Consider the following 27,435-nt stretch of genomic DNA (forward strand, 5'->3'; position numbering starts at 1 on the left):
TACCTTGCAGGTCAGCTTTGGTCAACGCAACTTTGTTAGCAAAAGAACAGAAAAAGCGAAAACAATAACCAGAGGTTAGTAAGAGATAGAATAAACCAGGGTCACATTACAGAAACGAAAACGCAGTTTGCATAACCAATATCACTCAGACAAGACATGGAGATGCTCTACAGGTTCACCAGAGACAGCACAGACAAGGGGACAAGGGGACGCGCAGACCAGGGGCAGAGCAGGCCTCCTCAGAGCCAAGTCAGCAGAGCAGGGGCAGGAAAGTAGTGAACTTCACAAAGCACAAGCGATGGGCACAGGGAGGCTTCACACATTTGCACAGCAAGCCCCAAGGTGTATATGGTCCAGAAACAAGGGTAGCCAGACTGAAAGACACGTGTGCACAGACAGAGCCCACAAAAATAATTCTGAATGCTCAGGACTTGAGCATGGAAGAGTCACTTGGGAATCACCCCCGGCACCCTCTTGCAAATGTCACCATGAAACATGGCACCAGAATTGAGCATTTCTATCAAGGTGATTTATTGGGAATACCACTAGAGCTCAATTTTTCAAATTATAAGAATAGAGTCAAACCCAAATGTTTGTGGGCAAAAAGGCACCAAACCAGTGTCCTTTTTATTTGTTCATTCGAGTCTTCAAACAATGCATGTGTGTTTCTCTCAGATGATTATCATCTGAAATTGTGGATTAGCATTTCTAGACAGTGAGGCCTGAGTCTCAATAGCAAAATTCACCTCAAGATGCAAAGAGACATGTACCAGCCAAGAATTAACTGGGGTATTATTTTAAGACATCTTTGCCCAAACAGATAGGTCTAAAGTCACAGCTAGATGTTGGCTAGGAAAAGCACTTAATTTCTAAATTTTACATACTGCATATGTTATAGGTTTTGCCTGATTCAAATGGTTCTTCTTTCTACAAAAATGGAGAGCCAAAGGATATTGGAATAATAAGCTTTTAAATTGATTTTGGATTCTTTTGTCTTTTATTTGCTCTGTTGCTGTGGGTCAGATATAATTGGGAAATACTACCTTTACCACTCATACATCTTGGAATGTCATTGTCATTGACTTTAACAGGAACATAGGATGTATCCTGCTCTAAGGACACTAAATGTATGAAAATGAAGCACATTCTCCATCTTAAAGAGATTCAGGTCTTAGTTCTGAGTAAGGAAACCTTCTCTACCACCTGTTTTCTATTCTATATGCAGAAATGATCAGTGAGAAATGTGTTCTTTCCTGCCTCACCCCCAAAGGCACACACTATGTATAAAAGAGTCAGAAGGAGATGACACCTTGCACAGCAGTCTCTCCAAGGTTCAAGGCCCTTCATTTTCCTCCCCACTATCTTCCACAACCTCATTTCCACAGAACCCTAAAAAGCTCTTGGGTCCTTTTATGAGGGCTTATTCACAATGGTGCAAACTTTCAATGACAGTAATTTATGCCTTAACCCACTTTGGGGCCATTTTTCTGGCCACTTAGGCTCATTATCGAAGTCATCTGTGTACAATAAACAAGAGCCTCCTTCCCTTGCACTCGTCCTCCACTCCTTCCCACCCAGTAGGGCAGTCACAATGCTCCACGGGGAACCATCGTCATTATCTCCATGGCAATAGAGTGCAGCATGATTAGGCCCGTGGGCTTTACCATCGATTAGGATGGGAGAGCCATCAAGTCACAATATCCGGCTGGGAACAATCACCAGTAGTTACAGGAAGCTCTGCACACACTATAATGCATGTGATGAGTCACGCTAAACTACACATGGAGCTTCAGGTTGGGCAAGAACATCTCCCCAGTGCCATGGATCATCTCTTTCTGCTAACACTCCCATTGCTTCTCTTGAGGCTCTCTTAAGTGGGATCCACTCCCCCTTACACTATACATTTTATAAAAGGTAGTTCAGACATTCTTTTAATCCAATACTATAGCTTTATTCCTCCACATCCCAATTCTTATATTGAATAGAACTGTGCTTCCAATGCAGCAGCCAGAGACACAGGCAGCTGCAGAACCCTTTAAACATGTGCATATTGAACTGAGGTGTGCTGTAGATGGAAAATGCACAGTTTTGCAGGATTAATATCACAGAAATGAATGTGAGACTCCTAATCTATTGAAGAAAAAAATCTAAGAATCTACTAATAAATTTATATTAATTACATGTTTAAATAATATTTTGTATATATTGGGTCTATCATATAAAATTAAAATTATTTTACCAGTTATTTAACACCTTTTAAAAAATGTAGCTACTGGGAAATTTAAAGCCACATGTGTGACTTGTGTTATGATTCTATTGGGCAACATTATTTTAGAATAAAATGAATGATTGCTCTTAACATTCCATGTTGAAGAAGTGATGGTATGATAAAGCATTTGAATAGTGAGTGCCTTATGCTTTTTAATATGTGCTTTTAGGATTTAAGTTGATATGATTAATAATTCCAGGATAATTAGAAATATGGTCATTTCACAATCTTCTAAACTAAGATACTCAATTTAATCCTAAATGCTGCATCTATTCCAGGATTATCCTTTAACACTTGAAAAATTACAAACAGGTCAGGAGGATTTAAAAAAAATTTTTTTAGATGAATGAAATTCTGCATTTCTAGAACACATAAGTGACTGCTTTAAGAACTTAGTGATTCTGAACCTCCTGCCCCCCACATACACACACACACACACACACACACACACACACTCCAAATGTGGACAATAGCATTTAGAAAAAGTTTCTGGCTAAAGAAACTTGGAGTAGGTTGTAGGGATGTAGGGATGATGGGTCTCACACTAGTGCAGCACAGGCAGCTGACTCTTAGGCGAAGGGAAACAACTTGCATAAATACAAAGTCAGAATGAGAAGCTGATGAGAAGCTTTGACAAAACTGTGCTGTAAGGTAGTGAGTGGACTCAAATGAAAGCCGATTAACAACAGGAGAGATGGATGACGTTGAACACAGGAAATGAATGAACCCATTTAACACCAGTAAATTAACAAAGGAGTACAAAAAACCATAATACTCTGCACAAAGGACCATGAGGCTCAACCAAAAGGAAAGAACACATGGATCTTGGTGACTGGTCAAGCAAGCTCTTTGCCTGGCAATTAGGTGTATAGTCAGTCACCTTTTCAGCCAAACCGAGGCTGCTAGGGAACCCCAAATGTGATCACTGCTGCCCTCTACTGACTAAAATTAGATTGCTTTAATTGTAAAGAACTTGGATTCAGAAAGACTTGTAAAATCAGCTAATGTCTCAAAAGAGAGTGGATCATCTTTAGAAACAGGCTGAGCATGGTTTGTTGTGCTGCAGAGGTGGGTACGCAGTTGTTATTATATTCCTTACATGAGATAATATTTGTAAACAATAATCCCATGTTTATCAAGTGTCTACTATGGATCAGGCATTTTTCTCACTCAGATTTATTTATATTATCTTTCAAGGCAAGTTTGGATGCCTCATTTTACAGGAAAAAAAATAAGGAAGAATGATGTAGCTCAAAGCGGTTCAGTAATTTGCTGAATGGCACTCAGTTAACAGGAGCTACTACCCGGACCTAGATCTAGGTCTTTCCAACACCAAAGCCCATGGTGTTCCACGATTCCACAATAAGGGGCTGCCTAACAATGCCTGATTTCTAGCAAGCACTCAATAAATATTAGTTCCCTTCCATTTTCATGGCATTTTGACATCATTTTCCTATCTCCTGTTGCATTTATGTTCAAACATGCAGTCCATATTAGCCAAAATAAGAAGCATTTTATTGATGTTGATACCTAAGTAAAGTCTGTCCCTGATCATGTATTAAAATATAAGTAAAAGTCTCTGATGCCCTTTTCAGCCATTCAGGAAGCAAAGGCACAAATTGGAAGAAGCCTGATGTCAATGCCAGGGAAGGTTCTCTGTGGGCAAGTATGTGATCCTGGGGGACATCTGCCAACACATACTCCTAGAGCCTGTGGCACATGTCCTGACATACTCAGCCGGGAACAACAGGGCAATGCTGGCAGTGCAATGTCAGGTGGCAAATGGGATGAGAGAGGACTGGTCAATTGAGGAAAGAGGCATTGGCAGAGGCAGCAGAGAGGCTTGGTGCTTGCCACAAGGCTGGAACTTCAAAGGAAAGCTGGTACCTTCACAGCCACGCTCGATCTGCCCGCTCCTGTGGAGGGCATCATTGATGAGATCCGGCAGCCGCCCGTTCAAGTCCACAGATGCCAGACAGCCCTGGAAGCCATCCCGAGAGGCCACAAGCTTCGGGAGGTTGCTGTACATGCCTTGGGCCAGGCCAGCCATGTAGAGGTCGCCTAGATGGGACGGTAGGTAGCAAAATAGACTGAGTAAAGGATATGGTAGCCATGTGAGCAGTTCCCCAAGCACTTCAGACTATTGGGTATTTGTGGAACACAATCTGGACAGGACCAGCTGAAAACCAAATAATTACCAGGATCTCTAAATTGTCAAGAGAAGAAACCAACATTTCTTATATGCCATGCATTTTATATACAAATTTTAATCATCAAATCAATCCTTGGAAGTAGGCACTGTCCCCATGATACGGTCAAGTAAAGATGAACTATATTTTCAACAAAACATTTTTTTTGGTGCTTATAACCAACACTATGCTGAAGGGCTCTACCAACAGTCATCAAAGCTCCTAATGACCCATAAAGGGAGTAAAAATCATCGTCCTCATTTTACAAAAAATAATATACGTAAGCTGACTACGGCTGAGAAAAATTTACCAATGTCATCTAGGCAGAACATGACTCAGCTGAAAGACTATGGTTCTTCTTTTTTTATTATGGACCCTCTCACATGTTGACATTGACCATCTCCTTGGTACCTGCCACAAGACATTCCTGAGATCATAAGAAAGGAACTGTTGTTTGAAGCGGGGTCTATACAAAGACAAGGCTCAGTTGCATTATGGTGTAATTCAACGTTGCTTAGCTAGGAAATGCACAATGTCTCAAAAAATAGGTGGCACGCCTAACCTGGAGTTTGCCTCTGGAAACAGGGCTTCTATTGTAAGAAATGCTCCAAGAAGGATAAACTTATCGACAAAGTTTACCTTTCAAATCCAGATTTTTGGCACCATTGATAACTTGTGTGACCACCTTGGTGTCCACCTTCAGGCTGTGAGTGTTACTGTTGTCCCGAGTGATGACGACGTTGTGCCACTGGTTGTCATTCAGGGGGCGATCACTATTACCTTTGATCACATTGGGGCCATTTCCGAGATCAAAAACGTAGTGTATGTACCTGTGAGGAACAATCACCACCAATGACTAGCAATTCCCTGCTGCACTACCGGCAATGTGCAGGGGGCTTTGAGTCTCCCAAGCTAAACTGGTATAATGTGACAATCATTAAAGCATAGTTCATAAGAAGGGTCAGTTCCTACCCTATTATACTTGGTTCTTGATCCATTCTCATAGAAGCTACTTCTTTTTAACACTGTTATGTAATACTATCTAGAATAATGTCATGTAGTACTATCTAGTAGTAATACTATCTAGAGCCAAGAAGTAGCACAGGTGGTTCACTATAAAACTCTGGGGCAATACTTCATTCCTTTGGTCAAGGATCTGGTTCTGATTTTGATTTTTTTTTTTTAGTATTTTCCAACATGTGGTAGTAAAATGTCTTAAAGAAAGGGCAGCTTTTAAAACTAATTTATATATGAGCTGATGGTTGAGTTGCAAATATCTGTACTTCATTTCTAGGCATATAGTTGGCGGTTACAGTTAGTATTACTCAAGAGATGGATGTAAAACATGCCTGAGTCCTCTTCTGAAAAAAATAAGCTTATTTTCCCCCCATAGTTTTAAAGGACTATATTTCAGAGTAAGTAGCTATGACATTCCCTACCAAATAATGGAAAATCTTAAATAGCGTTATGAATCTCTTTTCTATCTTGAATCATTTTGTGACTCTTTGTAATCAAAGAGGACGCTATAACATGAAAAGAACAGAGGTAAGAGAATGGAATGAACAGTTTTTTTTTTTTGTTTGTTTGTTTTATGTCTGTGTTTTATGTGGGGCTTGTGCAAAGATATCCAGCATAAACCATTGGGGGCCCCATATCTTACCCCTTGACTAGCTCAACTGCAATGAAGTCATTGCCATCACCGCTGTTGAAGAGAATGAAGCCATCAGCCGAGGTGGTCTTGAACTGGAAGAAGAGGTGCATGGAGGTGTAGGCCTGGAGGGTGGCAAGGCTCAGGTAGCTGCTCTTGGTCTTAAAGGTGACGGGGTCAGCGATGATGTTCCTCAGTCCAAAACGAGCCTTCAGCTCACAGTAATCAATGTCACCATTTTTGCACAAGTCAATGTAGAGCAAGCCATTAAACATGAGGCTCTGCAGGTGCCCAATGAAACTAGAGGGAACGATGGAGATGTATCGTTTCTCTGTCATGATACCAGTTTCAATATTATGGAACTCCAAGCGAGTGTGGTCTCCCACCATTGTACCTATGAAAACCAGATATGAGGTACAAACAGGAAGAGTTATGTTCTGTCACAGGATCCTTACTATATCTTTTAGTGTAACTTGAAACTTGATGGAATTCAAATGGTTCGATTTCCTTGATTCAGTTCAAGAAAACAAGGTAATCATTATAGGATATATCTGATTTGGTGCCAATCAAAGAGCTGAGCTCTGACTCAGCCCAAGTCCTATGTCCTGCATCCAGATGCCCAAATATCTGCTCAGAGTGGCTTGTCATAAAAAGAAGAATGTGAGATTAAGGGGAACCCACTTAAACAGGCTAAAACTATGAGTTCTCTGTGTTCAAGAAAATGATTGCATACCAATGTACAGGATAAGAAGAAAGGTCTTTGCTGCCCCAGCTCTTGTCAAAGATACTACCAAATATTTCTTGCTATAATAATCCACCACCTAGTACTTGTAGAAAAATTTCTACTTTAGAACATCGGTTGGTTTTATCTGCCCAGCAACTTATTATTTTCTAGCAATAACACCTAATTTTCCTTTGGGAAACTACCTTCTGCTCTTAAACTGTATGGATGGAATGAATGAAGTTGACCCTAATCAAACTATCCTGATTAGACTATTCCTTATGCTTTATCACCCAATCACAAACTTTTTTTTTTTTTAGTCTAAGGACTGAAAATTTGATCATCAAATGTTGATACATGTCAGAATTATCTGAAGGCTTAGGCCCCACGCTCAGAATTTATTAGTTCAAAAGTCCTGGTTGACACTTGAGAATCTATATTTCTAGCAAAGTTCAAGATGATGCTTATGTGGCTGATCTAGGCTGAACCACCTTGCAGAGGACTAGATTAGGAACAATCCAAACCAGCACAGTGATAATGCGCTCCAGAGCTTTTGCAAGCATACTGATGAAAGGCCTGTTTCAAGCAAGGCTTGTTCAAAGCATAGAGTTCCCAGTGGCCTTGCAACAGCCACTGGGATTGGGCCTGCCTGGAGAAAACACAACCCCAGAGCAACATGCAGTCACATGTTTTAAAACAACTGAAATAAGCTCCTGATGTCAACTTGGCTATAGCTGTTCATACAGGCATTAGGACTGTGGCTAGAGTATGAGAGGGACAGTCACAACCAACTTGCATGGGGTTGAAGGAAAGCATCTACAACTATGTTCACAGCCTTGCTAATCTGTGTTTTTAAAAACTGCACTATGAGAACTAAGAAGTAAGAATGGTGGTTCATGGTAATCCAAAAAGCTAGATCCCTGGCTTCTAAAAGAAATCTAAAGAGACAATTTTCAAGCCAATCGGTAGCTTTGAAGGAAATTCTGACTGGAGAGCTTGTGAAATTCTGCTCACCAGAAAATCAGTGGTATAAAGCAAAAAATAATGGGAATGAAAATGGAGAAAGACTGAGCCAGGGCCTGGGCAAGGGCTTGGATATGTGGGACAGAAGCCAAGAAGGGGGGAGAAGGAAATCCCAGGATGAGCCCAGGAACGCAGCCTGAGTCAGAGTCTAGGGTGACTCAGAGCACAGCTTCAAATCTGAGCCAGGGAGGAGAGGGGAGAAGGCAATGTAGAGCCAAACTTAAAGAGGTACTGGCTCTAGTACTTGCTAATGGAACTTACTCCTCTGTGGATGATGATTAAAAAATAAATAAATAAAAAAGTCTGGGGCACCTAGCAAAAGCATGAAAAAAATTCTTCAAATTTGAAACCTGTACCAGTCTAACCAAATATTTTAAAATAAATCTATCTATGTGTGTCAGCTAATCCATTTTAGTGACTTGGAACCCCTTCATTTATATCTTCCTGTCTGTACAATAAACCTCCCTTCCACTTCAGGAGTGAATAAATAAATGCATACCTTATAGTATCTGTTTTAAAATTTGGGAGGGCAGAGAAGTAACTTGGGTGAAAGATAACAAAGAGAAGCCAAGACTCTGACTATTCCCTGTACACCAAACGCTGCACTAAGCGCTGCCTCCCAGACATCATTATTACAATAAAATTGTATATAGGTATCATCATCTTGCTTTAGAGGTGATGGCCTTTAGCTTACAGAAGTTAAGCAATGTGATCAAGGATCAAACAGGTGGTAAATGGGAGACCCTCAAATTGAACCCAGGTGTGTAAATTCCAAAGCCCACATCTTTACTAGTACACCATAGTGTATTTATTTAAAAAGAAAAAAAAATCGGACTCATTCCCGAACACCATTATCCAAGAAAAGCAGCAGGTAGAATTTAGCAGGTGAAGTTTCCATGCAGGAACTGTTGTAATGAGTTCCCACTCCTTCCCCCTGGCCAAGCACCACAATGCCATTCCATCTGATTCAGGAGTAATATATTCAGCAACTTCCCCCAAAGCAGCCTCATTGCCTTGGCTCCTATTCACACATTCACTTCCATATTTCACAGACAGCCAAGAAACCGTCTGCAGATCAATCCTTGGAGTGATGAAGAACATAAACCTCTGGAAACTATTGGCCAGGTTCACGATGTAACTCCCCAGGAGGCCATGGCAAATAGTGGATGAGTATATAAATTCAAGAGCTGTACAGCATGGATTTACATTCTAACTCCACAAGTTCTTAACTGGGCTACCTTAGGAGAGTTACCTAACTTTTGTCTGCCTCACTTCCCCATTTGTGAATTAGGTAGGAAGTTGCCCAGGGCTAAACATAATCCATTCATAGAAAGTACTTAGAATGGTACATAGGACTTAAATCATTAGCTATTACTAAATGATACAGCAGTTTTTTCCCTCTTTCTCTGAAATGTTTTATGCATTTTCCACTTATTTACTTATTTAATTTGCTCTTTTCTGAGAATACAAGTTTTTTTTAAAAAAAATAGGGACAACTTTGGGTATCTTCCATGTGTCCTCTAGTATTCTGCAGGGACCTGACTACTTCAAGAATCCCTATAACTGAAAGGCAGAGCTTGTATTTGGGATGTCTTCATAGGAGTTAGAGTTTATATCTTCATTTGTTCATGAGGTTCCTGGCCAACATTAAGGCTTAGCAAATAATAATAATAATAGGAAAAGCAGAGAGGAAGTACCTTGAGTTCCCCCGACTCCAAGACACAGGAAGAGAAATTAAAATGAAGGCCATATTTCCCTACAACTCTCTAGCTCCCCTGGTCTTTCTCCATGATATCAGCACTTTTGAAGAGTGTGTGCTATAAAATGCTTTATTGAAAAAAAAGTTTCTGGAGCCAAATACATTTGGCAAATACTGCATATTTAATTATTGATGATTAGCAATGTACATTAGCTCATTAAAAGTTCCTCATAAGTAAGTCTTGGCAGTACAGAACTTCATGATTTTTGACCTAACATTTCCCAATCCTATTTAATCAGGCTTTTTATTAACACAAGGAACATGTTTTTAATGGAAAACTCTGGAAAAAAAACGACTTTTTACAGCATGAATGACAGAGAGAGAAATCAACTTGAACCAAAGCAGTGAAACAAAGGGGTGAATTTTTATATTAGCATGAAGTTCTGGGTGGAATGGATAGTTCATTAGGTCCCCATTCTGAGAGGTATGACCCAACAGAGGTATTCTTTTAATTTATTCTTAATAATAGAAATCCAGCCCAATCAATCAATCAATCCTTATTAACTGTCAACTGAACTTAATACTTTCTGAGAACACAATTACACTATAATAAATGAAAAACACCAGGTTGAGGACTATTTCTTTATTTGCTTTTGATTTCTTATGAGTCTGGTCTATTCTTTGCATCATTTCTATAAAGTAGTTGAAAATTTGGCACTCTGGGGGATCTTAAACAGCATGAATGCAATTACTAAATAAGCCAATAAGACACCACTTAATAACCTGGGGACTGTGTGGTATTTTAATTTCATTGCCTGATTTTATGACTTCCATAAACTAAAATTAAAATTCCCAAACCCCTTATCACTGAAAAAAGCAACCCAAGGTTACAGCTCTTAAGCAAAATAACTCTTTTCCTCTCCCAAATCTCTCCATCCTCGTGGCTGCTTTGTTCCACCGCCAGTGAATTAGGGGGTAAGGCTGAAAGTGAAGGAGCTTGGTTAATTTCAAATATCCAATGACTGCATGACCTGGGCATTCCTTGGTTTAGCCCTGCGTTCTAATTATTACTGGCAACAGAAAGCACAATTTACAATTACCTTTATTCCAAAGGTTCTATCAAAGAATTATGATTGAGAGAGGGAATTACAGTCCCCTCAGTTCTGCTGCTCTTGAAGCTTTCAGGGTGTGCATTTCCCAAGGAAAATGAAAAGTACTCAGGGCTAGAATTGGGGTGAGGGTGCCATCTAGTGGCTGCTATTCAGAATACGCTGTGAATTTCCTCACTGGGATTTAATCAGCCAAGCCCAGTTTAGCAAGGGCTGTTTGTTCAAACTACCGCCAGAGCTTTTGTGTGCTCCTGCCTGCACTAATGGTTTGTGATAATTTTTGGGACAACTAATGCAGGCTGACTGCACATTCTAAACAGTATAACCATTTTTTCTTGCATCACATTTCTTACGTTCATTTCAGAAAGTTAAGTTACCCTCAGGAACGTAGACCAATGCTTTCTACAGAAAACAATATTTTCTCTACTGACGTCTGTGTATAACTACAATGGTTATACACTTGTGGTTCTGTTTGCCTTTGTTTCCCTGTGGGGGAGAGAGTTGGTATGTGTCTACCTCCCAAAATGTGTTCCCCACCCGAGTCCTGCCCATTCTTTCCACTTTTCCTGTATTCAAAAAGAAATCTTTTTTTTTTCTTTTTTCTTTTTGGTAACGGGAATTGAACACAGGGGCACTTAACCACTGAGTCATATCCCCACCCCTTTTTTTATATTTTATTCAAAGACAGGATCTGGATGAGTTGTTTAGGACTTCGCTAAATTACTGAATCTGAATTTGAACTCATCATCCTCCTGCCTCAGCCTCCAGAGCTGCTGGGATTACAGGTATACACCACCACACCTGGCAGATAAATCATTTTCTTACAATGGGTTGGAGGTAGAATCAAGAAGACATGGATTTGAAGCTTAATTATCCAACTCTAAATTTCATGTTACCTTTCTGACAATATGAACATTTATTTTGAAAGACCATGCTGAATTATAAAAGATTAAAGGAGCTGATGTATGTAAGATAGACAACACAGTGTCTAATGCCTACATGCTAGCTGTTCTTCCTCAATCCTCAGAGAGGTTTTCTCAACCTACATACACACACCCCTACACTCCTGTTTCACTATAATTCCTGACTCCAGAAATATAGAAACTCAGGCTTATGAATATAAAATTGAATTATAGGACTCAAAATCGCAGAACATTTTTGCTAGAAAGAACCTTAGAAGTAACAGAAGTTCAAGTTTCAAAATGAGGAAATGAAGAAAAAGAGGTTTAGTATATCTATCCCAAAGGCATAAAGCAATTTAATGGCAATGATTGCTTTAAACCCCAGGGCTCCTGACTAACTGGCGGTCTTATCCACAGAAGGCCCTGTAGAGATGTCTTAGTCTCTGATTGTACTTGTCAAGGCCCAGGGATGGGGAGTAACTTTCCCAACACCCTGCAGAATTAGTGTCAGGACCCAGACCAGATGCCAGCAGTGTTCCATGTAATTCCTAGTACTACCCGAATTTTTCTTTACCAAATAGATAAGAATTCTATCTACTATGTACTGCTCTGGAATATGAGAGTATAGACTTACAGGGGGAAAATGTGTAAAACAGCACTTGAATGTGCCTTCTCTCTTCCACCCTAGACCTCATCTATCACACCACCTGTCAAATTTGGGCTGAAGATCTACTTTCATAAAGAACTCCCAATCACCCCAACCCTGTCAGTCATTTTCCCTTCTGATTGACAATTATAATCTTACCCATCCAAATTAGAATCTCATGATATATTCTTGTTCCATTTTCAAATACCAGAGTCCTATCTAATCTTCATGATTGATTGACTATTTGAGGCAACAGGCGATCTCTGCACGTCCTTCTTATTGTCTACAAGTTGAGCACACTGCTGACATGCAAGAGGCTCTCAGGAACTGCTTCTGTGTTGTGTGGGCTGCTAAATGTTCCTTTACATATGTATGGGTTCATTCATTTCTTCATTGCCCTCTAAATGTAAATTTTACCTGTTTTTATATCACCATATTCCAAGTTCCTTCTAAAACAGTTCTGGGTGCAAAATAGGTACTCAGGCAATAATGATTAAATAAATGAATAATTCATTAAACGGAATCTTGTTCAGCAACTCCTAAATATCATGCACTGTGCTAGATATTTACATGTCCCTAAAATATTCTGAACACCAGATTACCTACCTCCCTTTTCTTCTTTTTTTAATTTTTTATAACTTTTTATTTTATTTATTTATTTTTATGTGTTTTAAGGATCAGACCCAGGGCTTTTCATGTGCGAGGTGAGCGCTTTACCACTGAGCCATAACCCCAGCCTCCCTCCCTCTTCTTAAGTACAACCTGTTCACCAACTGAAGGAATTTGTACTTGGAGGATGACTGATAAGTGACATTTGAATTATTGGATTCTAGAAGGATCCATAGAACCCTACATCTGTCCTCCAGTTGTATGTTCTGTGACTACAGAGAGAGACCCCAAAATAAAGAATAATAGTAATAGGTAAATTCTATAATACAGATTGATGAAAGGGGAATTTTAAAAAATACAGAGGAAAATTGTTTCTTAGCCTTGCCTGAGCTTGTCCACAGAGAACATGATTTCTGACTTCTACTTAGCCTCTGGTTTAAAAGATGGAATGACAGAGGAATCTATAAGAGCAAAGAGATACCGGTTTTGTTACATTTTCACTCACCCTCAGCCACATCATCGTCCACGGTTAACTTTAGGCTTTTTCCTCTCCGCACCACCCGAACGGTGTGCCACTCGTTGTCATTGAGCTTCTGCCCTGCATACAGGGTCTCAGGTCCTTTGCCTAAGGATGGTGGTAAGGGCCAGAGTCAGAATCAGTTCTCCAAGTAGTGCTCACAGCATCAGGGGTGTCAAAGCCACACTGGTGCACATGACCCATTAGTATTCAAGGAATTGTGTCCCTCTCATAGATCCAACAGGATCCTCCATAAAGGTCCCCAGGAGCAAAAGTCTCCATTCAAACTTAAAGGACAATCACAAAGTAATAAGAGAAATAGGTTCCCTCCTTTATAGATACAAGGTTTTCCAGTACCAATGACTCTAAGAGATGATTCATAGGAATCAATAGTCAGCTGTCCTTTATTTCTCAAAATAATAGATTCTAAATGGATTTATCGAAAATACAGGAAATTCATCATAATTATTTTTAGAATCATTTGGTGATTTAGGCATAATACACCAGTCTGGCTTCTAGGAAATACCCACCAATCGGATGAGAAAAGAACTCCGTAACATATATTGCCTTAACATGACATTTCCATTAACCACAGGGTACATCAGAAGTCAGTGACCACAGAAATCACCACTGTAAACAGCATCATAGAAATAATGCCAACCCCCCCCCCATTATAAATAATGCTCCTGAAGGGAATGTGAAGGGGCCTAGACTTATCTCATTGCTCATCCTCCTCCAAAAAGATCTAAATACTTACAACATGAAATAACATAAAATTCAAACATGATCCTTTTTAGGTCAGGAGAATGTTTCCCAGTAAGGAAAAGAATAAACTAAGTTGTCTCAAGAGATCCATGTTCAAGATGCTCAAGATGAAATTCAGGTGCACACCATGAAGAATCAGGAGCAATAGAAAATTGTAGTAATTGGGTGCAAAAGATGGAGACATGGAGGCATTAAAACAATCCAGTGAACAAGGAGAAAAACTGTCATGTTACATGAGAATGTGTGTCATCATTAAACTGAGATGGAAATTTCACAAAGAACATTGTCTGGAATCCCAGAATTTAGACTAAGTTTCTTCTTTCTAAGTGGATAACTGAGCCCATGCAGAAAGATGCTGATTAAATGTTTCTGAATTAATAAATCAACATACAGAAAGCCCTACCTCTGAATGTGACTTCAGTATAGAATATATAAATTTTTACAGATACCATGTATCTGAGATACTTGGGCTGAGGATACCTGCTTTTTGAATACGTAATGAGTATATAGGAGATTTTTTGTAACCATTCATAAAATTTAATACATTTATCTTAGTAATTTTGGAAGCTTTACATATCTTTCACTGTCTACTCCCCATTCATCTATCCCAAAGACTGAAGGTATTATTTAGGAAAGAAAAAAGGAGTATCTCCTGGGTAGAATCTCTAGGTAATTTTCAACTGATCCTTTTGATTTTGAGTAATAAGTATTTGAACTTTTGCTGGTCATTAAGATTATGGTAGTATTTGAAGCTTGGGAGAAATTCTCCTGAAAAAATTAACAAACTTAAAATATATATATATATATATATATATATATATATATATATATATATATATATATATTACAATATTTACAGCTAGTATTTTATCTTTAAATTTTTTCAGAATATATACACACCTCAAGTGCAATCCAAGTTAAGAAGAATTCTAAGCATTCATTGAAGAAATGTAAACAGGACCCAATATACTCCAAATGGGATACTGATGACATGAAATCATTCAAGGAATCTTGGGGGGAAATAATTCTATAATAAACCATTTTGTAGTCAACCTCAGCTTCTCTTACTTTGTGAGGATGCTTATCTGACTATCACCTAAAATTTAAAACTTATTATATTTTCCCTACATTTCAACACATTAGGGAATATCTTTAAATTCCAGTCTTAAGACTGGTGGAACAGTCGCTTTACAACTGCAAACCAAGAGAGCATGGAAGAAAACGGACCACATCATGTGGTTGCTTTGCAAGGAGAACAGATGTTCTCAGAACAAACAAATCTGCCTTTGTGTTTTTATGCTTTTCTTTTCTTTGTTCTACATGCAAATGCTTGAAAAAGAAAGAAGAGAGTAAAGAAGGCTGAAGACAATGTTGGCTAAGGAGGCAGAACAGCTACAGATACAGGCTATTTAAAACATCTCTCCAAGATAGCATCTGTTGTTCAGGCAAGTTTTTGAACATCACTTAATTTTTATGATTACAGACAAGATAAAAGGAAGAATAATGAACACAAACACTGTTGGTTTGGGGACACTACTATGTAAGTATCATATTAGCTGGAGTTGTAAAACAAGTTTTGCATCTTTGAAGTGTTTTAAATGATGTTAACATAATACAGGAACTCGACACAGACAGTATCCTGGAAATGTCCACAGGGTCTGATTTAAACAAGTGTTTGAAAGTCTTCTAAAACAAATATTTGACTATCAATCTTTAGAATGTGATGGTCTTTGATTAGAAATGAAAAAAAAATTTACTACTAGTTACATTCAATACCTCCAAACACCAATAATTCTCATTAAGAGTAGGAAAAACAGCTGCACCTATCCTGTTGAAATGGCAAGCAACATTACTCAGTGTTTATTTTCAAACGATAAGCAAATAAATCCGAGCTTTTGTAAAACTCTCACTATCTACAAGAACAGAACTAATGTTTATCCTTAATCAAGCCAAAAGCTCAACACTTCCTACCAGAGAAAAAGTAATTTTTTAAATTCAGCAGGAAATCCAGGCAAATAGAAGGAATAAAGCTGATCTGTGGCCCAGGAATGAAACTGGGTTGATAAGTGACACAAGAGGCCTTGCCAGTTGATGGCCGGAACACACAAGCTGCTACGTGTTCAGAGCAGAAGGTTGTGGTCCAGGGAAGATGTTCTCTGGCAGATTCCAGCAAAAGCCAGTGAAGCACCATCAGTGGAACAATGAACTTAAGGAGTTCCGCCCGGTGATTTCAGGCACAAGAAATCCTTTGATTCTCTTCAGACTGATGGATATAAGTATCTCGCACTCTTTAGCTGAACTTCCCAGGAAATGATACTCATTCCAGGTAATAAAGAAGCAAAATCACAGATGATGATTTTGAGATGCAGAAATTTGTGGGAGTGGAGTGTTGAATTCTGTACCATCATAGAAGCAAGAGCCTTGAGTGCATCCTGGGAGCAAGACATCAAAGCACTCAATGCAGCCTGGCTGAAATCCACGACACCTTGTGGGAGGGAAGCTGTGCCTCTGGGAAGGTGGTCTAATTCCCCAAGGAATGGGAGAACATGGATAAGCTTGTTTTCTTGACCTAACCACAAGAGCCCTATGAAAGTCCTATTTCTTCAAGAAGCCAGAAATAATAATAAAATCAAAATGAAACATTCTTGAGAAAAGTTCACATTGAGAGAAAAATCATTGCTGATTACTAGGAGGAAGATAACAGATAAGAGCAGATTTTTCCTTCTTTGGGCTGATAGGAAAGGGAATATAAGGTAAAAATGATATTGGAGCATTTCTAAATGCACACACCTTCACAAGGTAGACTGGATTTTAATTATTTCTAACCTATTTAGACTTTTTAAAATCAGATGGGCCACATTACATAATTTGCCATTCCCCCCAGGAGCAATATAGACAGTAAAACTATAAGTTATCCCAGATATACATTTGCTTGTCAATATATTTCTAAGACCTGACCAAACCAACTAAATCAGACGGTTTTGCTCATATGCAGGGAGTAGAAATTCCTTCCATCTGCCATAGGGCTGTTTCCGAAAGTGGCTAGTGAACATTTGGAAACTTCCTTGCTTCGGTGGGGATAGGACAGGGGAGGGGGACACCTGGAGGGGGACACTTTGCCTTACCTTAACATCTTTCTATTTGTGCAAAAGAGGAAAAAGAACAGTAACTTGATTTCCCTTGAAAAAGTGTTCCACATGAGTCCAAATTCCCACAATGCATACAAAATATTACGTATAAATGATATGGTAAATAGATGCTCAGAGTGATAGACTGTGTTAGATTTAAAGAACAGCAAAGATATTTATAAAGAGAAAACTTACCTTTTTTTTTCCACCTGCACCCTTGAGTAGGCTAGCTGAGCTGTGACTCACATTTTACTAAGCCCATAGCACCATAAATTTTATCAGGCATCATCCCCAGAGACAACAGATCAGGTGAGAAAAGCAGGGGTGGAGAGGAGAAAGATCAGGACTAAAAAGGAGGAGGAAGACAAGGAGGTGGGAAAAAAAGGATTTTTATTCTCTGCCCACAAAATTTTAGGTTCTGGTTGCTTTTTTTGGATTCATAATCCATAAGATATTGAGAAAGTGTTGAGTTTGATTTGGATAAACTTATTTTTCACAAACTTATTTTTAAAGATGTGTTTTCAATACATGTTATATCATATAATTTTTAAAGCTGGTTTGGCAAAGCACCTCAACTAGATTATCCGTTCTCACTGGAGTCCTCCTGTGGCAGGAAGTATAGCTGTTTCCTACACTAGGGGCAGAAGGCACCATGAGCTTTTGCAAAGTCTTCTCTCTCACACTGGTCTCCCAGCCAGTGTGAGAAAGACCAGTGACCAGGCTGTTAGGCCTGAGCACATGCATCCTCCTGAAGACCCTGCTTCTGCTTGAAACTCACTTAAAATACCACCACTATTTATCAGGGTTGAACAAGCAATCTCACCATCGACCTCCCATATATAACACGCCACTGCAGACTGCCCAGCCCCTCTCCCTATGGCTCACCTCCACCAACTCTTTTGGAGTGCAGAGAGCACTCTTACTGACCTGTGACAGGATGTGACAGAGACTGTCTACTCATATATTTAAAATATAGTAATTGAGGATCACACACGGGACCAGGCGCAATTTGGGGTACAGCAGATATAAAACAGGAGAGGTGCCTGCCCTTACGAGATCGCAGTCCAGGGTGGGGTGAGGGAATGTGACGGGTATGACACAAATTAAGGAATGTGACGTAAGTATAGATAGTATTGAGTTCTACGAAGAAAATAAAACTGGGAATTTGAGAAAAAGTGGTCGGGGTAGGAAGTAGGGATAGGAAATTGGCTACTTTATAGAATGTTCTGGAAAGGGATCTCTGAAGCAACTGTGTCCTTTCTATCCAACATCAGCCACAGTTCATGCCAGCTTCTGACAGCTTCCTATAGCTGAGACACGTGAGCCTCAGGTTCACTGCTCCCCTAATTTTCATAGTACAGTGTTAATTTGGGCCTTAGGCCCCCCGCTCTCTAGTGAGGATACTGATGATGCTGGATTGCTGCGATCTTTCTCCCCCCCACACATACCTGGCTCCCTTTCCCTCTCCTTCCCTCCCTTTCTACCTTGCATAGTCAGTCCCCAAGCACTCTAGACCATGCCTTATAACCTATTTGTCTGAGATAAGGAAAAGGAGCATCTCAATTTCAAAACGGAGTGAATCTGGGGAGATATATTTCAAAATTCATAAATGGCTCCACCAAGGATGAGAAGGAAACCTGCCCCCAATTTACTGCCCAACCTCTACCTTAAGCCACAGATTTACAGCCTGCTCAGCAGTGGTGCACTGAGGACAGTCTCAAGATTTCTTGCAATGATCTCTCTCCATGAAGTCACTTTTTAAGAGATGAGAGCAATTTGCTCAGAGATCAGAAGAAAATTTGTCTTTTGGAGATATTGTTTCTACACCTATTTAGAAGAAAAACGTCATCCATATAATAGAGCTTGTCCGACTTTTGCTATGGTAAGATCATACATCTGTGGTATAATACAAATTAGACCTTATTGATGATTTAAGATACTCTAGTGCTTTAGGTCTTTCTATGTAATCTTACTAGCACTAAAGACAGATTTCAAGGACGAAGGAGATTAAACCAAAGAGATTTTAACCAGGACATGTCCTAGAATCTTCCACACCCCTAACTCCTAGTAACTTTCCAACTTAAGTCTGTTTCCTTGTGAAGTGACTCTTTGTTCAAGAAGGAAGAATCAATATCCAACATCATAATATATATAATTATTATTATATATGTAATTATGAATGAAAAGGCCTAGTAAATACTTAATTTTTTCACTTGTATTGTAGGTTTGGTCTTGTTTGCATGAACTTCTACACCTTTAAAGGAGAATACGCTACCTTTGTGATCTCCAAACACTAAGCATAGTACTTTGCACCAAGAAGGTGCTCTGTGTACAGAAACAAACACACACAAACACAGAAAGCACACACACATACACTGTGTTTTAGCAATAGGCTAGATTGGATAAATCCAGGAATGTATTCAATAGAGTAACACATACATGTAAATGAATTTATAAGTGAATACAAAGCAATACATGAATAAATTAATGAAAGCAAGTTCATTGAGTGGGGAAGAAGAAACAGAAGGGGAGCAGAGGAGAGTTGCACAGTGCATTTTGGCAGTAAATTTGGAGTTGAAATATACCAGACACCCTAAATGAAATTAAGTCACTACATTTTTCTTTTAAATATATATTTTGTCCCCAACCAGAAAAAAATATAGCCTTCTTGGAAACTAACCGAGGAGTAAAGGGAGCAAGCACAGCTGCTTTGCACACAGGATCTTATTTAATTTTATGAAGCTGGTATAATATACCCCAGCACCTCAAACCAAGGGGCAGAGCAGGCTCTGCAACTGCCAGGTCACACAATTATGTGTGGTCACACTAGTCAGTCTGCAAATAGTCCTCATTGTGCTGTGTTGCTTTATGACCCTGGGTTGTCCACTCTAGGGATTTAAGAACAGTAAGGTGAGGCTGGGTTAAAAAAAAAAAAAAACAACAGCGAAAATGGGAGAATATTTCTAAGCATTAAATAGAAAATCTAATTTTGGGGTGCTAATGAAGAGTAGGACATGATCTTGTTTTGTTCTTAATGTATTTGCAAGACTAGGATATAGACCTAACATATGGTATCTGTTCATAGAGATAAAATAAGTTAAATGTGTATGTTTGAAATAAACATGAACATTTTAAAATATTGCTGTATTTGTGAGCACATGCAACAGGCACTTTGGTTTCTGGCATCGCATCCCCACGGCCAAGCTCAGATTTCACACAGCAGCAGGTGACAGTTACTGTGAGCTCAGGCACAATCTGATGGTCCCTCATCTCAAGCAGGGCCAGTCTACAGTCCTTCTCTGTGCCAGGGCACAAAGCTCAACTCAGCGAGGGCAGGGGCCACAGGGGAGACTGGCAAAGAATGAGGAGATGAAACTCATGGATAAGTACCCCAACTTCTGTGTTTTAGGCACCCAATGTCAACAGCACTCCAACTCTCCACTTCTTCAGTGCTCACCGCAGAAACCTTGGGGATAAGTGTTCACATCAGTGCTTCTTCCTGCACTGCTCACTCGCCCTCCTCCTCCACTCATGCTTTTGGAATCCACTCCCAAATATACCCTGATGCAAGGCTTTGTCTCTGATTCTGCTCTCAAGGGAAATCAGAAGATCATTTTCACAGAACTGTTTTCCATGCAGAAACCTCAAATGTTATAATAACCCTAGGTAACATTAGTTGCTAGAATGAGATTGTGTGTGTGTGTGTGTGTATGTGTGTGTTGTTGGGGATGGAACCCAGCACCTTGCACAACATGGGCAAGTGATCTACCACTGAGCTACACCTTCAGCCTTAGGATGAGATTCAGAGAGATTAAGTGATCGTGCAAGTTCACAAAGCCATTAAATTGTTCTGGAAATAAAATCCAGAATGTAGGCTTCCTGACTCCAGGATGATGCTCTTCCCATTCATCTATTTATTAGCTGCCTGAAGTTGATGAAGTCCATGTGGACAGTGGAAAGTAATCTGCTATTAGCATTCAGTGTGCAGTGCAGGTTGAGGTGCTGTGGTTGTACAGTACAGTTGACCAGCTCCTGAGGTTGTGAGAAAGTGGCCTCAGTCTCTGAGGGCCATCATATGACTCTCCACTGTGAACCATGCAGGGTTTCTGAGAACATGTGATGACCATTGTTCGTAAATGCTTAGGTCTATTCAAGACAGAACCTAAGAGATACAGTCTCTTTACCCATAGTCCCTTCAGGCTCTGTATAGATCTAAATAATCACCACTTTCTAAAAAGGGAACTCTATTCTAAATATAAAAATATAATCAGTCCATTTGAAAGTATTCTAAGACACATAGTTCTGTGCAGACAGTGTTTCAATCCTCCGGTTGCATCATCTCCTTCCCACAACAGAAAATATTAAACCTAAAGCAAGAATGGGGAAAGACCGATATTTGCACCCTGCCTCTTTGGAATGATAACTACATGGCCTATGGTCTCATAAACTTAATGACACTAACTGATCACCCACTGTGGACAGAGGCAGTTGCCACATGAAATGGTGTTCTCACCTGGATAGACTCTTATCTTCTTAATAGTTGGTTTATGCAACCGAGCTATCCAGGAGACTGGATGAGCAGACATATTACTCTTTTCTGGTCTTAGTTCACTAAAGGATGATTTTTCTCCTCCCTAAAATAATATATATGAAGGTTTAAAAAGAAGAGAAATTATAGCTTTTTATCTCACTAGAAATATCATCTCTTTATAGTTTCCACTAAAATAAAACTTGCAAGACAGCACATTGAAAAAAATTAAAACAAGAACATTAATGAAACTATAGCAAGAGTGTTTTAATTCAAATGTATTTGTCCCCCTTTAAATACTTACATGCAACTGACTCAAAGGGAGCAAGTGTGCCCACAGGCAGACAAGACATGCAAACCAGCTACCTTAGAAAACATGGCTAATATCCATATGCTGGCTTTGTCTCTTTGTGCAATGATGTGAGCACAGCATAGAGGTAAACTTCAGGCTGTTGATTGCTTTATTCATGCACCCTGAATTCCTCAATAAACCAGAGTCATCAAGCAGAAGGAAACTGTTCTTATTAAAGAAGGTAAAATACCACCTTGCTTCCAGGTTATACTAAAGAAGATGAGTTTAATAGTTCAGAAGCAGGCTGTGGAAGAGCATGTACTGAGCATGTGTGAAGCCCTGGAATTTAATCCACAGCATAACACACATACACACACACACACACACACAAGCTACCTTGAGGGCATTGGGGAAGGTTCTAGGTTTGTGACAGTTAAAAAAGACACACACTATTGCTCTTAAAGAATTAACAGTCCACTGGGAGATTGCCCAAACACCAACTGAGCAGGAGCAACAGGGACAGAGGTGCCTTGCTGGTGGAGCACGTGGTCCACCTGTAAGTCTGAGCCATCAACTTTCTTTTTCTCTTCACATTTGCATGTAGGATTACATAGCAACTGTAAGGCATAGGCCAAGATGTACATTTCTGTATCCCTGTCAATTCTTAACAGTTAACATATGCACACTAGATTCTCAAAGTTCAAAAGTGAATGAATAACTGTAGTTTCTCAAGCTTGCGTTAATTAGATCCTTCTAAACTTAGATAATATGTACAACTTACTGAGCACTGGTCACTTGACACCCTTCTGGATGATTTACATACAACCTTGTTTATTACTCATATGAACCCCAAAAGAATGTCATAATTAGTTTCACTTTTTTGGATAATATTTTCTACTCTATCCAATCAGTCTCTTCCTATTAGGTCCTTCCATGCTGGGGGATTACATTTTCTGGCTCATGATGTCAGGCATTTTATGTGACTTGCTTCATAGTCAAGGACATGAGAGTAGACAAAGCTTGGGTAACTTAGAAGAAACTTTAAGAGCCATCACATGGCTCTTTACTCTTTTTTCACAAATCCATAATGCCAGAGATTGGAGCTGCTCCTTAAGTAAGGGTCCAGAGAGGAAGAGGACATGCAATAGTACCGCAGCAGAATTATGATGAATATTAATGTGGGTGGAAACACATCTCTGATTTTCAAGTCACTAAGATTTCAGAGAGGTATTTGTCACTGCAGAATAATCAAACTGACTGATATATAGGTTATATTAATGTCAATAACATCCATTTGAGGAAACTAAGAAAAAAGTGCAGTTAATTGTCGGAGGTCACATAAGTAATAAATATTGGAAATGGAATCCAGACAATCTGAGTCTGTTTTGCCCTTAATTACTATGCTATAAAGTTTCTAACAGCAGAGAAAGGCACCATAGATAGCTACAAGACACAAAGATTAAACCTCACAGTGAAATATTCTGTACATGACCTACAAGATAAAGAATATAAACTATTAAATCAATGTATACATTACATAGGGTTATAATTTCTAGGTATACAGGAAATGAAGAAAGGCAGAAAAGAAAAAGAAGGCTAAAAACCTAAAGAGAAAATGATAGGGAATAAAGATTAAGAGAATTTAATGATTTGTCAAATTGCTGAGAATTAAATTTCTCTTCTGGAAAAATAAAACTCCTAAGATTTTTAACTTTAAAATGCTTCCAGAACATAGAACATAGAACGTAAAAAATATTTAGAAGTAATGTACTTTGGAAATAATCTGGTTACTTTTCCACTTTAATAAAATAAAGTCCTCTGTGATCTACATAGGATGACAAGTGACACAAGTCACTCATGGGAGCAGAGGATGTCACCTAAATTCTTGGTATACTCTTGTCATTTTAGCTTTCAGATTTTTCAGAGCTCTCAAAGAGTAATGTGGGCCAGTGTTTCTTGCATTTGAAATATTAGAAACAACATATATGGATAATGTTGAGAATTCAGATTCTAGAGCTCCAGTCTCAGGAGGTCTGACTTAGAGGATCTGGGATGGACTTTATGAAATGTCATTTTAATAAGATCCCACATATTCCTGATACAGGTTGAATTAATTTCCTGAGGTTGTTGCAACAAAGAGACATGGGTTTGGTGCCTTATGACAACAGAAACATATCTCTAACAGTTCTGGTGGTCAGAGTCTAAAATCAAGGTATCAGCAGGGATATGAAGGCTTGAGGTAAGAGTATTTCCTTGCCACTTCCTAGCTTTTGGTGGCTTCTGACAATGCTTGCTGCTCCTTGGGTTATAGCTTGAACACTCCAATCTTCACTCCACCTTAACATGGCATCCTCCTGTGTATGCCCTCTTTTCATGAGGACACCAGACATTCCACTAAGGCTCATTCTGATTCAGTGTGAATTGGACTGACTACATTTGCAAAGACCCCACTTCCAAATAAAGTGACATTCTGAGGTTCCAAGTGGACAGGAGTATTTAGGGGATCCATTCAACTGTTCAACATGGTGGTTTTCAGACCATACTTTGGAAAAATAGAGAAAGATGCTTCATTTGAGTGAAGTAAGTTCTAAGGTCCTACATCTTAGAAGGAATTTCTCATGTCCATATAAGTACACTCTGGTTCTGACTCCCAGTCCAGCAATCTCTACACTGCCAACTGTTATCTGCGGTCCCACTACAGGTTTATGAACCTTGAGTTTTGAAGCCAGAAGCTGCAAGTACTTTGGTCTATATCCCAAAAGAAATTAGGACAAAGACTTTTATCAGGTTACACTCCATTAGCAAATAATCCCAAGTTGGATGCTTTTGAAATTGTAGTCTTGATCAGTCTCTGTTGTTCTATAGTAGTTCCATTCCCTTCCAACCTAAAATGTAACTCATAGGGAAACTTTTGAAATTCTTTCTCATCACCACCTTCCATTCTATCACTCTTGGCTCCTTGATCACCACTCCTAATAGTTTCTCTCATAGTTTGATAAATTGCTTTTTTTTTTTTATAAAGTTCAAAAACTTCCATCTCTGCATCTGTGTACTTAGGGGATACTTGTTGAATGCAGGAATGAAATCCCTTCCTTACATCCACAAAGTTAACCAAAGCTTTCCTTCCATTACCCATGTAAGGACTCTCACCTTAAGACTCAATCTTCTCACATCTTCTTCCTTCTTTGGAATTTTATTTTAACAATCACCTTCCCTTTCTTCTACCCTCAGACATCTCTGTAAGCTCTTCCCTTTAGATACTCTCTGATCTTACCCACTCCCAGAAGCCCTCCTCTCCACAAAGCCTCTTCTGCCTGGATTGCTCTCTTCATTCCCAGTGACACTGTAGACTGGCCCACAGCAGGAAGCTCATCCTCTCAGACTCCACTTTATCTCAGTTGCTACTTCTGGGCATTGATCTCACCCACCTCCTAAATCACCCCAACAATATTTCAGCAGGTAGTTATTCTCTCTACTTCTCTATACTGATACTAATACTCTGAAAATTGCCAAAGCCTTCCAGTCCTGTAACCATTAAACTTCACCCATCACTCCCAACATCAGCACCATGACACTCACGAGTTTTCTACATTCTTTAACTTTGATATGAAGCTCCCACCCATCATTCCTGCCTCTCCCTCTGTGTATGATCTAATTCCAGTTTTCCTTAAAGTTCAGCCTCTGTTTTTCTTTCTTTTCACATGCATTACTCCCTGAACCCACCATAAGACATGAACAATAATTTGATCTTTGATTTGTCTTTTGCCAATTTGTGTTTCTCTTCTCAGCTCTGTTTTGGTATTTTAAGTTTTTCCAGGTTATTTCCTAGACACCTCTTATTTCAACATCCTGCTTTCTCCTCCAGTATCTCACTTAACCTCATTCCCTCAAGATATTCTATTCATTTTTGTTTCTTTATATGTTAGTGGGACTACTTTCCCATTTTTATAAATTTGGCAGATTACTAGGTCTCAATTTCACTTGGAAAAAAAATCATTTCACATGCATAATTCAGTGAACTTCAGTCAATTTGTTATTGCTAATTTCCAGATCTTTCACATGTAACATGAGCACCAGATGTTCTCCAGTTCTGGACTACTCACAGTGGCTCCTGTGGCTAGAAGTAGAGGTTCAGTTTGAAGACAGAAAGAAGTGAAACATAGTTTCTTGTTGTCATAGGAAAGAGTAGAATGAATCAATAGCAGGACTTAGGAAGTTTGAAGGTTGGTGATAAGCCAGTTTGTGGGGAAGAGAAAGGGGCATTCTGAGTAGATCAATTGTGAAGCACTTTAAAAAGTTTGAAGGATATATGGTAGGTCCACACTTGAAGGAAAGAGCTTTGTGTAATCTGTTAGGTCGATTCACCTTGGACAAGCTCATGCATTGGCTACAGGACCTATATTCTGAATTGCTATGCTATATTGTCTCCTCAGATCACTATCTACTAAGATGACCTATTACCACCAAACCTGACATAGGTCTATTGTGGACAGAACACAACCTCACAGTTTTCTCTACACTCTGACTCAGAAGCAAGCTATTTCTAATTTTCCAAAACCTTCTCTCTTTTTTTCTCATAGTAGGCTTTTGAACGCAAACTCTAAAATAGGATCCTTGTCCATTTCAGAGAACTGGTCAGTCCAAGAGATAGCATAGGGAAGCCACCTTCTGGATTCATGATGAATGTGTCCATGGTGGGTAGGACTTCAGACAAGGGCTATGTGACTAGTGTAACTTCTGAGGAACAAAGGGGACGATTTGGGGAAGCAACCTGGTAAAGGAACTAGAGATTTCTTTGAACTGATACTCAGGTTAGGTGGCAATGAGGGTTGAATGTGTGAGGCAACAGAAGAATTCCAGGAATAAAAAATGGCATGTGGGTCCTCATGACACTAAGGGAGGGAAAATTTATATATCAGGGTATTTGATTATTCAGTGAGCTCACATTGACTGATCTGGCTAATGTCTGGGGAGAACACAGTATTTCCCAGTGAGATTCAAGGTGAGTCATCATTGTTTTTGCAATGTATTTCCCCTTTATTTTGAGTTGATGCTGGCCAAATCTAGTCTGAGTCCTAGAGATTATAATCACTCAACATGTATTTATATGAATGCACATAAAAATAGCTTATGGATATTTCAATTGAAATTTAAATTGGGAATCAAACACTATTGTCTAACATGGAAAAAGGGAGAGAAAGTGGTTATATGCTTATTGCATCTAAGTATCTTGTTTGAGGCTGTTCCCTGAGAACCATAATCCTAGCAACCATTCATGCAATAGGGTGAACTGATATAGCACCCTTGGAACAAGAAGGACAAGTTCTAATATGCAGCATGGTACATGTGCCCAACAGATTAGCACTATTTGTTATTACAAAAGCATTTAG

The 27,435-nt window shown here is 39.2% G+C and overlaps 1 protein-coding gene across 23 annotated transcripts in view; it reads right to left on the bottom strand.

The window, feature by feature from the left end:
* Nucleotides 1-27,435, bottom strand: part of Nrxn3 (neurexin 3) — a 1,577,562-nt gene that overhangs the window by 820,581 nt on the left and 729,546 nt on the right. For 22 of the 23 annotated variants that reach the window (XR_009226397.1, XR_009226396.1, XM_058577846.1 and 19 more), the window contains 4 exons: nt 13,321-13,440; nt 6,119-6,500; nt 5,098-5,288; nt 4,157-4,330 (listed from right to left, as the gene is read on the bottom strand). Coding sequence is in view for 20 of the 23 variants with exons in the window: in XM_058577846.1 (XP_058433829.1) it covers nt 4,157-4,330; nt 5,098-5,288; nt 6,119-6,500; nt 13,321-13,440 (867 nt within the window). In the remaining 3 variants the exon portion in view is untranslated. Of the gene's footprint in view, nt 1-3; nt 28-4,156; nt 4,331-5,097; nt 5,289-6,118; nt 6,501-13,320; nt 13,441-27,435 lie in introns of those variants that run through there. The other variant, XM_058577840.1, reaches the window with a different exon arrangement.

The sequence above is a fragment of the Marmota monax genome, unplaced genomic scaffold (assembly GCF_021218885.2).
Source record: "Marmota monax isolate L192 unplaced genomic scaffold, Marmota_monax_Labrador192_F-V1.1 WCK01_AAM20220418_F8-fsc00017, whole genome shotgun sequence".
NCBI classification, from domain to species: Eukaryota; Metazoa; Chordata; class Mammalia; order Rodentia; family Sciuridae; genus Marmota; species Marmota monax.